Source organism: Adiantum capillus-veneris, chromosome 11, assembly GCF_014529385.1.
Source record: "Adiantum capillus-veneris isolate H3 chromosome 11, ASM1452938v2, whole genome shotgun sequence".
Lineage (NCBI taxonomy): Eukaryota > Viridiplantae > Streptophyta > Polypodiopsida > Polypodiales > Pteridaceae > Adiantum > Adiantum capillus-veneris.
In genome coordinates, this window is record NC_140941.1 from 55,076,234 (window position 1) to 55,093,179 (window position 16,946).

The 16,946-nt window shown below is 43.7% G+C and overlaps 1 protein-coding gene across 1 annotated transcript; it reads left to right on the forward strand.

Annotated features, from left to right (window-relative positions):
• Positions 1 to 753: 753 nt before the first annotated feature.
• On the forward strand, positions 754 to 2,827 carry LOC147447257 (xylan glycosyltransferase MUCI21-like). The gene is made up of 2 exons (XM_086524288.1): positions 754 to 1,102; positions 1,193 to 2,827. Exons 1-2 carry the CDS (start codon positions 817 to 819, stop codon positions 2,569 to 2,571), a joined length of 1,665 nt encoding a protein of 554 aa, XP_086380414.1. The 5' UTR covers positions 754 to 816; the 3' UTR covers positions 2,572 to 2,827.
• The last annotated feature ends 14,119 nt before the right edge of the window (positions 2,828 to 16,946 follow it).

Genomic DNA, 16,946 nt, shown 5'->3' on the forward strand with positions numbered 1-16,946 from the left:
GCAACAAACAACAGCTATATAATTGCCAAGTATAATTTGACCCAAAGAGTGTAGCTTAGTTGGTTGAGCCTTTGTGATGTAACCTCAAATTTAAAGGTTAATAGAGGCTCAGTATGGGCTACGCTAGTTTGGTGACATGCTATATGATTGCCAAGCATTTGACCCAAAGAGTGTCTCAGTTGGTTGAGCTTTTGTGATGTAACCCCCAAATTTGAAGGCCCTAATAGAGGCTCACGGACTACGCTAGTTTGGTGACACGATGCACTAGTTGGGTGTTACCAACTTCTCCATTGAGGAAGTCGTTCCCATAGTATGGCCCCTTGTGGGTGTTATGTGCACAAATATGGGTAAACTTCTCCGTACTACCTTCCCTGCGTCGTTGATTTTTTAAAAAAATATTTTTAAGGGGGTGCATTTTGTGCTTCTAGCCGTATAGCTCATCAGATGCTTTGGATAAATATTGAACTGCTTATGAGCTGGACAGTCTGTGTGCTTGACATGTAACGCAAGCTCACTCGGTTGTTGGTTGCCTCCACACATACATGAAAGGGTGTGTTTATGCGTTTTATCATGCGATTTGATCAACTATGCACATCTATATACTAGTGACTGCTACTATGATCAATGGGACTGCGGGATGGAATGTGGGTGGCATCCACACACACCAATGCTTTACCACTATTTATACCATTAGCATGAGGGGTGCTTTTTGAAGCCGAGAGGTTTTCAATCGGTTATAAGCTTAATTAAAAAAAGGGGGGCGGGTCTTTTTACATGCGGTCAACCAATTGCGCCACGTAGCAGTCCGATATCTATATGTATATGTATTCTATAAAGGCAATGAGAGTGCCCTTTACACGTGTCGAGAGCTGCAAGCTGATGGCTACAATCCAAAAGTCCTCTACGCACGATAAAAAGGGAGAGACAGAGAGAGAGGCCACCTATACTACAATGGAGCTCCTGCTGAGGTCATTCTCTACTAAGCCTTTCGTTGTCGGCAAGAGCAGCCGCGACAAGTTGCTAGCTTCATCCTACTTGCTATTGCTCACAGTTCTCTTGCTGTCCAGCTTGCTCCTCCGCCACGGCCTCTCGCCAGTCGATCGTAAGTACTCTCAATGCATACGTATTGTGACTCTCTTATGTGCAAACTAATAAGGGGCAGCTACTTGTCGGCGACCCTGTGTTTAAGCAGAAAAACTAAAGCAGAATTCTGATGAGGCTTCGAACAGAACAATGGACGAAATCATGTTGGTGTGTGATCGGTCAAGCAGTCGGACGGATGTGTGCATGGCCAAGGGGAATGTAAGGGTGGTGGGCGGGGAGAAGGCAGATAATTTGTATGAGGTGGTGGTCTACCAATATAGTTCAAACGTGAAGGAGAGGGAGGCGAGGGTGAAGCCTTACACAAGGAAGCACGACAAGATCGCCATGAAGAGTATCCCCGAAGTGAAGCTGCTCGGAAAGGCGCTCGATCGTCAGCTGGCTAATAATTATCCCGCATGTGAAGTGCGACATTTAGTCCCCGCCATTCTCTTCTCTACCGGTGGGTACACTACAGGCAACTTGTTTCATCAGTTTACCGACGGCCTCATCCCTCTCTATCTCACCGCTCAGCAGTACCAGCCTGTCGGTCAACTGGTGCTCCTCGTCCTCGAGTATAAACGCTGGTGGGTCTTGAAATACGCAGAGATTCTGAGCCAGATCACCAGCTATACAATCATCGACCTTGCCACCAACAAGCTTGTGCACTGTTTCCCCGAGGTCACTGTGGGACTGCGATTCGATGACGAGCTCTACATTGACCCCCAGCGCCACCTTGGCGCAGGCGGCGCGTCAATGGCGGGCTTCCAAGCCATGCTCCGTGCGGCGTATCTCCCCCGCCCGATGATCACACCCAGCAATCTGCAAGCCGGCGATGGTAGCCATAGCCACGCAGACGCGCGGCCTGCACCGCTGCCGATTCGTACCAGCAATACCATCGCTATTAAGAAGCTGCCGAACCTTGTAATCATGTCGCGCATGGGATCAAGGGATCGGGTGCTACTCAACGAGCAGGAGGTGGTAGCGCTGGCAGAGGAGATAGGGTTTGCAGTGAAGGTGGTGGCTCCGGAGATGAATACGAGCATGGCCGAGTTATACGGGGCAGTGAGCGTGTGCGATGTGATGATGGGGGTGCATGGGGCGGCGTTGACGCATGTGGTGTTTATGAGGGAGGGGGCGACGCTTATACAGGTGGTGCCGCTGGGCACAGAGTGGGTGTCGGAGGTCAGTTTCGGCAAGCCTGCGCGGATGCTGGGGCTGAGGTACGTGGAGTACAAGGTGAGCCCGCGGGAGAGCTCGCTGTGGAATCTCTACCCCAGCTACCATCCCGTGCTGATCGACCCACAGTCCATTAACAGCAAAGGCTGGAATCTAACGTCACGGATCTACCTCAAGGGGCAGAACGTCACCCTGTCACTTCCCAATATAACTGCCACCCTGTGCTCTGTTTACGCCGCCCTCTCAATATATTCTGCAACTCCTCTTGTCGACCCTTTGAACGTTACCACCGTTTGTGCCCATCGATCATAAACTGCATCATAATTTGAACTTTACAGCTGCCATAATAAGGAACTCACAAAATATACAAGAATGTTTTCGCAGCAGCGGCAGAGCTGGGCAGAGGAGGGCTTCTTCGCAAGAAGGCGCCACAAGAGTCTCTCACTGCTCTTGCAGGTGCAAAAGGAAACGTTATCTTATGTTTTCTTACTTTTTAAACTACAGTGCTTCCTTAGCCGCATCCTTATTGAATTGAAGTGAGTCAAGGGTAAGAGAAAACAAGAACCTAAGCTTTTTTTTTTTGGGGGGGGGGGGGGGGGGGGGGGGGGGGGGGGGGGGAGGAGGAGGGAGGGAAGAAGAAGAAGAGAGTTTTACCGTCGTAGGAAACTATCCCAAGAGACCTTAAAGCTCTATCTGACGAGGAGAGTTGAATTCAAGACCTGTTATTCAAGGGGGAAATGGCATAACCAATCTACCACACTTGGGTGATGAGAAGAGTGAGAGTGCTTGTGCTTTGCCACAAATCCTATTACCTTAAGTTATGGTCCTGTGTTTACAACACCATGATGATCTTCATGTCTCATTTTTAATATATTGTTTATATATGTTCTTAGCTTTTAAATTGTATTAATTATTTGATTTAATATCACTCTATTGTGTGCATTTTTGTCATTTGTGTCCATGTGGTTATGTCATTTGAAGATACAACAAGAGTAATATTCCTAGAGAAGAAAAGAGAGAGAGAGAGAGAGAGAGTTTGATAAGTTTCAACAAAGCAAGTTTTTGTTATTTCTTAATTGGTAACGTCTCTAATAAGTTACGATCGCGATGCTCCAATTTTGAGCCGTGTATCTCGCAAGCTCGGGGGGTGCACTATGTGATCATGTTAATGTATAACGTGAGTTCGAAAAGAGGGGTTTTAAAATGTAAAAAATTTAGGCAATTTAACAGAGATACATTAAAATACATTTAGCAGAGAACCAATTTTTATAACACTAGGGAACCTACCATTCCCATGGCAGCATGCACTAGGGAACCTGCCATTCCCATGAGGGAGGGGGCGATGCTGTAACAGGTGGTGCCGCTGGGCACAGAGTGGGTGTCGGAGGAAAGTTTCGACAAGCCTGCACTGAGGCTAGGGCTGAGGTACGTGGAGTACAAGGTGAGCCCGCCGGAGAGCTCGCTGTGGACACTCTACCCCAGCTACCATCCGATGTTGGTCGACCCACAGTCCATTAGCAGCAAAAGCTGGAATCTAATCAGACAGATCTACCTCAAGGGGCAAAACGTCACCATGTGACTTCCCAATATAACTGCCACCGTGTGCTCTGTTTATGTCGCCCTCTCAATATACTCTGAAACTCCTCTTGTCGACCCTTTGAACGTTACCAGTGATTAGTCCCATTTACCCACGGTTTGTGCCCATCAATCAAAAACTGCATCATAATTTGAATTTTATAGCTACCATAATCAGGAACTCACAAAATATACAAGAATGTTTTCACAGCAATGGCAGAGCTGGGCAGAGGAGGACTTCTTGGCAAGAAGGCACCACAAGAGTCTCTCACTGCTCTTGTAGGTGCAAAAGAAAATTTGTCTTATGTACTTTTCTTACTTTTTAAACTAGAGTGCTTCTTTAGCCGCATTTGTATTGAAATGAAGTGAGTCAAAGGATAAGAGAAACCAAGAACTTAAAAGAGAAAAGCTTGGGGGAGAGAGAGAGAAGAAGAAGAAGAAGAAGGGAGTTTTAAGTGTGAAGCAAACTTAGTGAGGAAATCAGCCCAATTGTATGCAATGGGCACATATTGCATCTTTAAAAATCCATTGGCCACCAATTCCTTGATGAAGTGATACTTGATTTTGATGTGCTTAAGTTCGCTGGAGAAACTTGGGAAGCAGTCAGGGAAATTATAACTTGGTTGTCGTAGTAGAGGATTATTGGTTGTTCAGAGATAGGGTATGGGAGCGTAAATTCATGAATGAGCTCAGAAATCCATAATACTTCCCTAGAAGCAAGGGCAGAAGCAACATATTCTACTTCAATTGATGAAGAGGCAATTGAAGATTGTTGCTTTGTTTGCCAAGATAAGGGTGTATCTGAAATAGATATATCCACCTATGGAGAAGCAGCAAAGATCATCCCCTAGCCAATTGGCATCGACATAGCCACTCAAGGAGATGGGTGTAATTGGATCATAAGCATACGTAAGAGCATAGTGTTTGGTGGTGAGTAGGTAGCGAAGTGTGTGTTTTGCGGCTTGCTTGTGTGCTTTGCATGGCTGTGACATAGCTCTAGATAAAATATGGCCAGTGTAACATAGATCGAAATGAGTACATGATATGAAGTACCGAAGCTGGCCACAAAACTTGGGACAATGAAGAGAGGGCCAATAGAGCTCATCAGTGGGAGTGTAAGCATGGAATTCAGGTGCTAAGTTGTGTTTTAAAAGAAGGAGGCTAAAAAATTGAAAGAACATGTGCTCATGCCATAATAATTGAGAAGCTCTTCAATGTATTTGGGAATTCTTGTTGGAGATAGTCGATGGTGCGCAGTACCATGGTTTTGGTGGTGGTAATGAGTGGGATATCATCCACAAATAAACCCAGAATGGCAAGGCCATCACTTGTACGATAGATAATGATATTGAAGTCGACAATGAGTACTTGCACCCAACCACATGCAATGAGATAATTGTGTATGCAAGTGTACCATTCATGTGAAGATTGTTAAAGACCGTATATGGGCTTATTTAGCATGCAAACATAATCGGGATAGTAGGGATTTGCAAAGTGCGGTGGTTGGGTCATGTAAACAAGCTCGTAGAGTAAACCGTGCAAAAACACGGTTTTAATGTGAAGGTGATGCAGAGGCAAACTCTACTTTGTGACTATAGAGACTAAAAGTCTAAATGCAATCATGCTAAGAACAGGGGAGTATGTGTCAAAATAATCTACACCATACCCCTGTGTATAGCCGCGAGCAACAAGACGTGCTTTGTAACGCTCGATTGTGCCATCCGGGAAGTACTTTTTCTTCAAAATCCACTTGCATGTGACTATGTTGTGATGCTCCGGGGGTGGAACGAAATCCCAAGTATGAGCTTCTTCTAGTGCTTGAAGCTCGGCTTGAATTGCTGCATGCCATAAGTGTCCCTCACTGGATGAGAGGGCATCGACGACCGATATTCGCAGAATATCTTCCACCGGAGCAGGTGGAGCAGTGGAATGAAGTTCCTCTTGAAGAACAACAGAGAAGCTTGTGGCAGCGTAAATATCCACCAATGATCGCGTGCGAACGCCGCTACTAGAAGCCGCCTGGTAAAGATGCGATGCGGAAGGCGATGAGTCCGAGGATGTGCATGTTGTCAGAGATGTCACCGACATTGATGTAAGAGGTTTGGCCTCGTTGATCTCGGACGGAATAGGCTGATTCGATGGGGTGTCATGAGAATCATCCACCGACGATGAAACCAACGGTGAGGTTATGGGAGCCGGAGGTGATGAAGCGGGGCAAGATGGCTCATGCGTAGGGGCTACTAGCAATGAGGCGGCAGGGGCGGGCATAGTACTCTTGCGGGCGGTTTAGTAAGTCCGAACCATCGTGGGCGAGGATGGGGTTCGCAATGTTGGTGGTTGAGGGTGGGAAGTGCCTCCAAGAGATAGAGAAATTAAGTTAATGGTATGTTGATGGCGAGCTGGGAGAGCTGTAGGTGTAGAGAATGGCGCATAAGTGCCGAAGGACTCTTTGAGGCCGCAACTTGATAGTGGAGGGTGAGTGGGTCCCAAGGAAAGGCTATCAAGACGAGCTCGCTGCTGAGGGCTTCGTGTTGGAGTGTCGACAGGGCCTAGGGAGGCTGCAGGTGGTGGCACAGACTGCACAGGGTGGATGCAAGGTAAGTTGGGCTGGTTGCAGGTACCGTTAGGAGGATGAGAGTGATGGGTTGTGCATGGGCTTAAGGTTCTATGCGCAGAAGTGTGTGTGCATGGAGAAGGAGCGCCAGCAAGTGGAGCAGCTCGTAGAGGAGGCGACAGGGCATGCACAGGGGAAGCATAGCGCACATGGGAGGGAGAGAGAGAGAGAGAGAGAGAGAGAGAGAGAGAGAGAGAGAGAGAGAGAGAGAGAGAGAGAGAGAGAGAGAGAGAGAGAGGGTAATGTAGGGGAAGGTAGCTCCAAATGGCAGCATGCAGAGGGGTTACCAAATGAAGAGGGTGGGGATAAATAAGGGGAGGGTCATGAGGAGGCTCTCCAGGAGGTGGGGCATGAGGGAAATAGTGGGCACGACATCACATAGAAGAAGATGAAGAGGCATTAGGTGGATGAGAGGGAGTACTAGAGGAAAGAAGGCCATTGATGATGAAGTCTTCATAAAAAATGGCGGTGCGGACGTGAATAAACTTATGGAGCTCGGGTTGATGGAGGCGATATATCTTGATACCAAGGCAATCATCGTTGTCGATGAAGATGGTGCGGGTGGCTCATGGAGATCGTTTTGAGATGGGATTTGTATTGAGAGGATAGGCTATGCTACCAAAAATGCGGAGATAATCGAGGTTCGGTGGGTGGCTATATCATACAGTGTATGGAGTTGTGTTGGGATTCCAAGAGGATGGAATGGCTTTGATAAGCATGGTACGAGCAACATCAGAAAAGTATGCGATTCTCTTGCACTCTTGGAGCCGACCATTTTTTTTGGTTGGCCGATTTTTTGTTGAGGGTGATCAGGGATGGTGAACTCTTGGCAAATGCCCACCGTGTGGCAGGTATCTCTGAGCTGATGGGAGGTGTATTCCCCGCCATTGTCAGTGCGGAGGACCTTGATTTTCCGATCATGTTGGTTTTCAACCAGTACTTTGAAGTGGCTAAAATGCGTAATAGTTGAAGCTTTGTCACGCATGTAATAGACAGCTGTGAACTTGGAGCAGTCATCAATAAAGGTGAGTCTATGTATGTTTCCAGTGAGTGATTTGATAGGCAAGGAGCCACATACATCAGAGTGAATGAGATCGAGCAGTGCGGAAGCGCTTGAGGAAGAGGTGGGAAAAGGTGCGTGATGTGATTTGGCAAAAATGCACCCTTCACAGAGGGTAATGGGAGTGAGGTGCTTGGGAAAACCGACTGGCGGTGTGTGAGCTGATATAAAACACGTTGAGAAATGTGTCCTAGTCTATAGTTCCATTTTATGGTGTTGTCATGTGGGGAAGATGGTGCAGAAGATGCAAGAGGATGTGCAGGAGATGAATCACCTAGAGGGTAAAGTCGCCCAACCTGGGGTACCTAAAGATTGATATGCTGGCCATTCACATCTCGGGCTTGTATGTTGCAACCATTTTTTGTGAATTGAAGAGGCTAGCTCGCTAACAGAAATAAGATGTTTCTTTAGGCCAGGTACATAATAAACTTTAGAAATAGTAGTGTGTAAGCCATTGGGTAGATTGATGGTGGCATCGCCATAGGCTGTAGCGAGTTGGAGGCTATTATCCCCGCGACAGACTTCTAGAGGAAGCCAATGAAAGTGATAAGTCATATGGTGGGTGGCACCAGTATCAAGTAGCTAGAGATCAAGGGATGAAGTATGGATAGTAGCGGCATATAATTGCATAGGGTAAGAAGGGTTATTATCATATGTAGAGATATCGGGACAATGAGCTTGGCCATGAGAAAAAAGGTGAGGGCAGAAGGGGTCTAGCCCCCCCTTGAGGGTATGACGGATAAAAATAAGAATATGCAGCAGGAGGGCAAAAATTACCTTGATTACGGGGACGTTGCCGACAATCCTTGGCAATATGACCGAACCGATGGCAATTTGTGTATTGTTTGGGGCTTGGATGATGCTTCTTTCCATGGTTGTGGTGCTTACGAGGAGGGCCAAAGTGGTTGTACGTCTTCTTGTGGGGGTGAGGTTTGTGAGGTTTAGCCATAGTGACTAATGCCGTAGACTTTTGCGAGCCGTTAGTGTGGCCGCGAAGGGTTTCTTCGTGTCGAATCTTTGCTACTATATTTTGTAACTGTAGATTTTCCGTTGTGGCTTGTGTGGTGATGAAGGCCCTCCATGATGCGGGAAGGGAGGCCAACAAGAGCATGGACTGCAGCTCTTCAGGGATTGCCAGCCTTGACACATCACCTTCTCATAGATTCGAGAAACTGCAAGCATAAACTCACTTGGCACTTGGAGTTCTTCCATCCTTCTCCACAAATTGTTAAATGGAATCATATCAAAGGCTTTCTTAAAGTCCACAAAACAACAATACAATTGCTTGTCTTTCAACCAACTTTTGTCCACACAAGATGGTCTATCCTATACATGTATTTGAAGTATGAGACGGCATAGTCTCAATTTCGTTATTGGTATGTGATAAGAGAGAGATGAGACATGTCTCATTCAAGATGAGCTCGAGTATGCTCTCAAGACAAAGCTTTTAGCTATATAGGACATGTCAGTAGACTCTATAGAGACAAAAGTATAGTAATTGTTCTCTAGTGAGACATAGCATGTATCATCAGAGTCTCTGTGAACAAAGGTAGAGTGGGTCTTCTCCCTAGAGACACAGACAGAGATGGATGATATGGAGTTCTTTGATATGCTTATGCTAGAGGTTGATGAGGTGATGTCAAGACACATAGCTGCGCCTATGGATGATAGAGATAACACATCCATATGTGATGAGTAGTCATGATGATGCAATACATGTATATAGTGCTGGGTTTCAAGCCCTCTACCCGTAGGAACTGCTACAGACGGGAGCGCGGAGAGCCCTGCAAAATACCAAAACTAGATACTATAGACAATGAAACACACAAATCTACATACTTGGCAACCATCCTTGCACATAATCAAGCTGCACACGAGCAGAGAGAGATAGAGAGGGAGATAGAGCGAGAGAACACGTGCAGGCGCACCTCCTAGAGCGGAGTGCTACGCCAGCACGACGAGAGAGAAGAGAGGAGAGAAGAGAAGAATAAGACGACGCTGGGTGCAATCTCCCCCCGTGCAAGAGTGACCATTTCCCTCTTGCACGTATTTAATTTATAGATTTCTTGAATGGTCAAAAATGAGGACAAATTGGCCGGCTGGTCATAAATGGCCAAAGCTCATAAAAGAGCACTTGAATAAAATGTACATGATATACATATCCATTCGCATAGGCCAAGCTGGGTCTAGTCTTTTCCAACTGTCAGCTGCAGTAAATAATAAAATATCAATTCTATAACATACCTCTCCGTTGAAAAGCAACTGTCCTCAGTTGTTGCGAAGATAAAAATCTGCAAACAATACTTGTAAAAAACAATGATTAGAAATCTGTATCAAATAGTGAGAAATTCATAAAATTAGACAACATTGCTTATGCCTGCCATCATCCACATACGACCTATTCTAGTGTCCCATACCACTAGAATAAGCAATATATGTCATACTCTGATGAATCGGGATATCATTGGTCACAATCATCATCAATCTCATAATGTCAAGTCTCATCACATAAACACTGCTAAATAATCACCAGATACCAAATTCCAATCCAATTCCAATTCCACAATATAAGTCCAAATCGATGGTTCAGTGCATGACATATTTGGTGAAGGAGATGTCAGACTATTGTTTCCAAGTGGTGTATCATACGTGCTGCGAGATATACGCCATGTGCCAGGTTTGACGCAGAGCTTGATCTCTATGAGTCACTTACGAGACAACGGATGACAGATAGTGCTTAATGAGCACAGTTTTACATTGCATCGTGGACAACTAGTCATAGCGAGAGGTGCTAATGTTGGCACGATTCATGCAATGCGAGTACGTGACGTACGAGAAGGCACATTCTTTGTGAGTACGCAACCATGCAGAGAGACGAGGCATGTCTTCTTTGCAGATAGGTTGCATGATGCTCCAGTTTGTGAGCATGTTGATCCAGTTGTGCAACAGGGCATGTAATTCGTGGATATGATGACGGATATGGATGGCTTGAGTGCTTAGGATTCAGCCGTGATTCAGTCATTCATGGATATGCTTAGGTAGAGGCTGATGTGGGTGAGTTAGAGCTAGGCATTACTCTTGCCACACAGGGTTCAAGACAGACAGATGCTCTTGGTGTGCATGTGACATGCGATGGACACAAGGATGGATTCCATGGATCGGAGTTCGGGTGTCAAGGTGATTTCCATGAGTGGAGTTCTAAGACAGATTTGACTGAGATGGTCAAATTGGTAGATATTGCTAGGATTGCATTAGCATTTGGGAGTCTCATGTACGAGATACTGATCTTGAGACCCGAGATTGTATTTGCAGTGGGAGCAGTTAGTCGTACAGTGATTGACGTTGGCCTTGAGCATAGGGGTACTTTGCAGTGTATGGTGAGATACCTGCAGGATGTGTGCGACTTTGATGAGGAGTATGGTGTCGATCACTCTATACTTTCTCTATGATTAGAGCTGGATGCACACAGATTCAGTGAGCCAATGGGCGTTGGCTAAGGTCATACTTGTGATGGCCTTGTACAGGTTTTGTACGGTTTTCTTTTCTCTCTCACGGCTACATTGGCCTTTACGTGGGAGGTTGTTGGGGTAAAGCCCCATATGGCCGGTTAGGCCATGTGCCCGCCCACTATACTTATTCATTATGTACATAATAGAATAAGGGTGCTCACATGTAGAGAGTGAGTTTTAGCCCCGACAAACACAAGGTCTCCTCTTCTCCTCTCTTCTCCCTTGCTGCACACACTCACACACTCTCCAGCTCGCGCACTTCAAAACCCTCACTCTAGACCCATCTGCGGAAAATGCGTATGAAGACATAGCCAAAATTTTGAAGTGCCCAAAACGGAAATCTATGAGTACCTATGTGTAGCTCATGTCGCCACGATTCTAATGACTATTTGCAAGTAGAAAACAAACATCGTTTGATACACTTACGACCACAAATGGCTCATAGATGCGTCAACACGCGTACTCCGTCGTCTCGCATGGAATGCTTGGCGTTGTCATGTGTTGTCGGTTCTCTAATGCGATGAACGAGCGGGGAGTAGTGCCAGGATGAAGCTCACGCTCTCTCTCTCACTCACAGGGTCGACGACAGCTTAAAACTTAGATTATGATAAAAGTTCTCTTTACAAAATGACCTAGATACCTTATATACTAAGGCCACCATAGGTTAAACCTAAAATAGAGTTCAAGGGGTAAAATGGCTTTGTATTTACAATATGCCATTGCACCTCGGCTTCTGCAACTAGACTAACTACTCATTACAAATTATTTTTTAAACCATAATCCGCACCATTTCATAACTCTCAAAAAATAAGGCTTTGTTGAGTTACATCGTGCTGTTGACCCACGGGTCAACACTCCGTCCCTCCGAATTCATGTCATCCTTGACATGACTTGGTTGTCAATGTCGGTGCGGTCTTTGCTGTCGGTCTTGCTTTCTTGTGCTCCACTGCTTGTACTTTTGTCAAACCACAATAAGAACTATGATCCATGAAAATCATAATTGATGACAAACTTTTGTCCTTCACATCCATGCCCCGAGCTGAAATATATCTTGTTGTCATGATAGGGCTATTGCCAGATCAAAATTCTGAAAGAACCTGATCTCGTTTAGTTTGACTCTTGTCATCGTGGATAGATAAAGCTCCATCCATCGCTTGCTCTAGCAAATCTGTCAATTCTGAGTATGTCGCATTCTCAGGAACAATTTCTACAATATTTTCTAGAATTGAATGATTGGCTTTCAGATCTTGTGAGCCAATGACAACTTTGTAAGGATTCTGTGGAAATTGTCTGGCTAAACCTTCAACTTCATTAGGCCAAGTTGCACTCCAATACCACGTCTGTCTGTCAGGCAGACTCATTTGTGTTTGCTCTTCTTTGTTCCTACATCACGGGAATTAAAGTTGCATTTTCCACTGTTAGCTTTTGTGTGCTTTGTAAATCATTATATCGCTTGATACATGACTTAATTAAAGCCTGACAAACCCCAATTAATTCCCCAAGTTAGTAACTTGCTTTGAAAAGGGCTTATCCGACATCATTCGCGATAGATGACCATGCATGAGCTATCATTGTCCATTTGTCCCCAAAATTCATATACACAGGGTATGTAGATGGCTATCATGGCTTCAAATTTGAAAAATTTGCATCTTTCGCTAGCTAGGGGTTATACCTTTTTTATTTTTTGGAAACCCTTAGCTTGTACTCTCAATGCATAGCCTCCTGACAAAGTTTAGCTTGATTTGGCTTTCCAAGATAACTTTTTCGATTTCAGTCTCGAAAATGACTGATGGGCATCGCTGGCACCTTTTGGCTACCAAACACGTGTAGAACCAATGATGATAACCAAAATTTGGCTTGACCATTGGTTGCTCCTGCAGACATCTATCACAGAAGATGATTGAGTTGTCATTTTTGCCCCTTTTGTTCTTGTCAGTTTTGTTAGTCCCTTTTGTTTGTTAGGCTTCATTAAGTCACATACAAGATAGAAGATTTACAGTATAACGGTCTTGTAGTTGCATGAAGTGTCTGATAGGCAATTTTACACTTAATGGGTGCTTTCTTTTAGTCGCATCACCAATTTTCTATGTCCTTGTAGGCCATCCCGAAGTTTTATGACCATTCTCAGTCATGTTTGGCCGCATGTTGTTGTTGAAGGCTGATTTCTTTCCTCTGACATTACCCATTGTGCATATGGCTTTTGAGGCATACATCGTGAAGGGTCGTCATTTTCTTGGACCTTCTTCTCTTTGTACTACTCGGCCTCTCTTCCGTGTGTTCTTCACCTGGATTATGGATTTTTTTAACTTTTATTTTGCGTGGAAAATCTCAAAAAAAACTAAATAAAACCAAAAAACAACTCAGCAAAAAGCAAAATCATTCAAATAAAATTCTAAACGCTTTGTACATTGTACGCATGTCCCTAGGTTCATAAATGGCTTTTGTCTCCGTACTCCTCCTGTAATGCTTTATGAGGGCATATACTCTGAATTTTGTCAAAAAAAATTATCACATAATCAAACACAAAAATTCAATGCAATTCACAAAACATTGCCCTCTAATATTCATAATATTAGGTACGCATTTAGAATGCCTCCCCCCTTGCTATTTGGACTCCTCCTTGGGGACAAGGTATCACCAAGGGTATGTGTTGTGCTTGGGCAATAAAAAATTATGCCTATGCAAGCCTTGTAATATAGCCCTATTATGCATACACAATCAATGCATGGAAAAGATTTATGATGTGCAAGATGTGGTTATAAGAAATTTGCTTATTGGCATTTGCTGACGAGGCTTCCTATTCTAAACAATGTGATGGTTTTTGAAGCTCTTGTGTCGCTTGCTTGATTGAAGGTTGTAGAGATTTTTTTATTAAAGGCTTACTTATCTGTTTGATGCTTCTTTGGGCTCCATTTTAGCCTTGTGGTTGGTTGTCATATTTGGTATTGTGTCTAGCTGACGGATCAACATATGACATAGAGGGTGCACGAGATGTATGCTTGTCATTACCATTGGTGCATCCTATACGCTATGACATGTACGCTATGTTCCTCGGTTGAGATAGAGTTTTTTCTCAGTGAGATAGTTAGCAGATTGTGGATGTTAAGTATTGCTTAGAGAGCAGTTTTCCCAAAGGAATTGTGGTTCACTAGTCATTGCAAAAGGAGCCAGGATTGGCTTGTTCTACCCTATGTGTGTATCTGAGGTGCAAGACATCATAGTTTTGAATACATTACAGTCATATCAGAGAGAGACTAGACACATATCTTTCACGTATTAGCTCCAAAGTGTTGTGCACGACATGTTTGTAGATGCATAGCTAAAGCAGCCATACTCTAGCGAGTCACAATAGATTGATCCTCTTAGGACAGAGATGCCTCCTACCATGGAGATGAGCGATATGGAGTTCTTTGACATGCTCATGCTAGAGGCTTATATGGTGATGCAGGATATGTGGATATAGTCCTATGGATGATGAGGGAGTGATAACTATCTTGGAGTTAGGATTGACACATCCATGCGTGACTAGTTCTTATAGTGATACAGTGAGGGTTGAGATACCTAATGTAGATAGATTGACAGAGGTCACTGCACATGGCGTTGATGCGATAGGCACGGATATGCTGGCAGAGATTACACATTTTTTATCAGCCTTCGAGACTCTCATGTACGACCTCTTAGTGTCGAGACCCGACATAGCAGTTGTGATGGGAGCGTTAGCAGTTAAGGTTGTTAGTCAAGCAATGATTGACACTAGCATGATGCATCATGGAGCAATGCAGGTCATTACAGGATACCTGCATGGTATGCATGCTGATTTTAGCAAGGATATATGCTTTTGCACACTGCTAGAGCCAATACAACGACACACATCAACTTTGAGAGAGCCAATGGGTATAGGTTGAGATGAGATTCCTCCCTATACATCTTATACATACTGCTAGTTCCTATAGTACTACCACTTATCGACACATTCGTCTTTAAGTGGGAGATTGTTGAGGTCAAGATGGTGTGCCTCTTACCTCGATCGGATACACGCCAGAGTGTTCGACCACCCCTCACTTGTACACACCTTATTCACTACTAGATAAAAGAATAAGGGGCTCTTTCACACACATTGTGGTGAGTTTCTCCACCCACATCTTGTGTTATGTCTCTCTCTCGTCCCTAGCACACACACCAGATTTGCACACTCTTTAGGACATTGCTTTTAATAGACTATGAAAGATTAAGCCAAACACCTTTTGGCCCTCATGTTGGTAGCACCTTTTTTCTCTATTGCATTCATCTTTTGCCTCCCCACTAACAATGGCAGTTGTCTCTGTCACATTACTAACATGTGTCTCGTTAACCACACCTGATTCTTTTTTTGTGGGCTCCCCTTGGTCCCCCTTCAACAACATTTAACTTATCAAAGATGATGTTTATCCCAACCAAGTAAACATTTCTACTCATAACTTTTACGTGATTTCACATTACAATTCTTCAACCTTTTTGCCAATGCAAAATTTTGTGAAAGGCTAGGATTTTTGGGGAGCGTGGATTCTTCACTCAAGGGCTTAGATGTTGTTAAGAATAGTTTCTTTTTGCATGAAGCCCTTATTCTAAAATTTTGGAGTATTTTTTCACAAATATGATGGAATATTTAATGATAAATATATAAAAAATATGTCAAAATAGCCTAAAATGGCCCAAAACCCCCCAAATTTCTTTCACAATGCGATGTTGGATTTTGTCATCTAGGCTCTTGTAGAGTTTCAAATTGTATTTGTATTGCAATTAGTGAAGCCTTAGTGAATACAAGATTAAGGTACATCAAGACATTATCAATTAGAAACCCTGGGCAATAAGCGCACCTTTGTAAGAGTGTGAACATAGTTTGTAAATATCCACCCTATGCTTAATTACAAGGGGTCTAGCTATGGGGTCCTTAAGCTTTCTCGTCCTCTTGTGACTAACCTAATCAATGAAAGGCTATCATTCTTCTTCCTAATGTTATCTCTTAGGCGTGGTCTACTAGAAATTGCTTCGTATTTTTTGCACTCCTTCCATTTTTTTTTGACTTCAATCCATGAACTTGTAAACTTGCTCGCAACCACTGTGGAAAATTTTAGCAGACATATAAAAACATGGCAGACCTTACATTGTTTTGTAAACTTCTCACCTCAAAGAGCCATCTCAAATTGTTGAATAAAAGCTAAAAATATGCTTCATCATAAGAGAGGAAGAACATTCATGAGGGAGGAAGCTAATGTCCTTCGCCCTTTTTCATATTTGTTTGGACATAGCTAATCTATCCATGTCATAAATTAAATCGATTAGAGTGGTTGGGTATAATAGTTCATTGTTAGTTCTAGCCATCCTTGAAGACTTCCCAAGCTCAAACTATAAATACCTATTACAAGGGTGTATAGAAAAGGTAGGAGCTCTTTCAATGCCAAGTTTTCTTGATATGGATAATATACGCTAGTCTTCCTCATCCCAATGAGCAAGTTGGTCTTAATCATTTATGATGCATCATATGATTGCTCCCTTCTTAAAACAAAAAACAGACTACCTTTGTGATTTCATACAACCATTAGATAAATAATAATTATCTACTCACTTTGTGATCAATTTTGTGGCAGCTAACTATTATGAAAATTGGGAACACTTGCAATATTTGTGTTTGTGATACTAATCGGAAGAAAACCTAATAGAGAGAAGAACACATGTTGGAGGGAATACTTGATGAGACTATCCCCCTCCAAAGGATTTTAGTTGATTTCAATCATGTATGAGTGCATTGAAAACCATGTTGGATTCTTCTCAATTCAACACGTTAATTACTCATAAAAAAGATAGAAGAAAAAAATCAGGCTTCCCACTCTAAGGGCCATTGGCTACCAAGAGAAGGAGAGCAGTGAGTGTGAAGCTAAAATAGAAAGTT

Coding starts and splice junctions, on each gene's coding strand:
- LOC147447257 (XM_086524288.1), top strand. CDS start 817: ATGTATATGTATTCTATAAAGGCAATGAGAGTGCCCTTTACACGTGTC. Junction 1,103..1,192: donor CGGCCTCTCGCCAGTCGATC/GTAAGTACTCTC, acceptor GTGTTTAAGCAG/AAAAACTAAAGCAGAATTCT.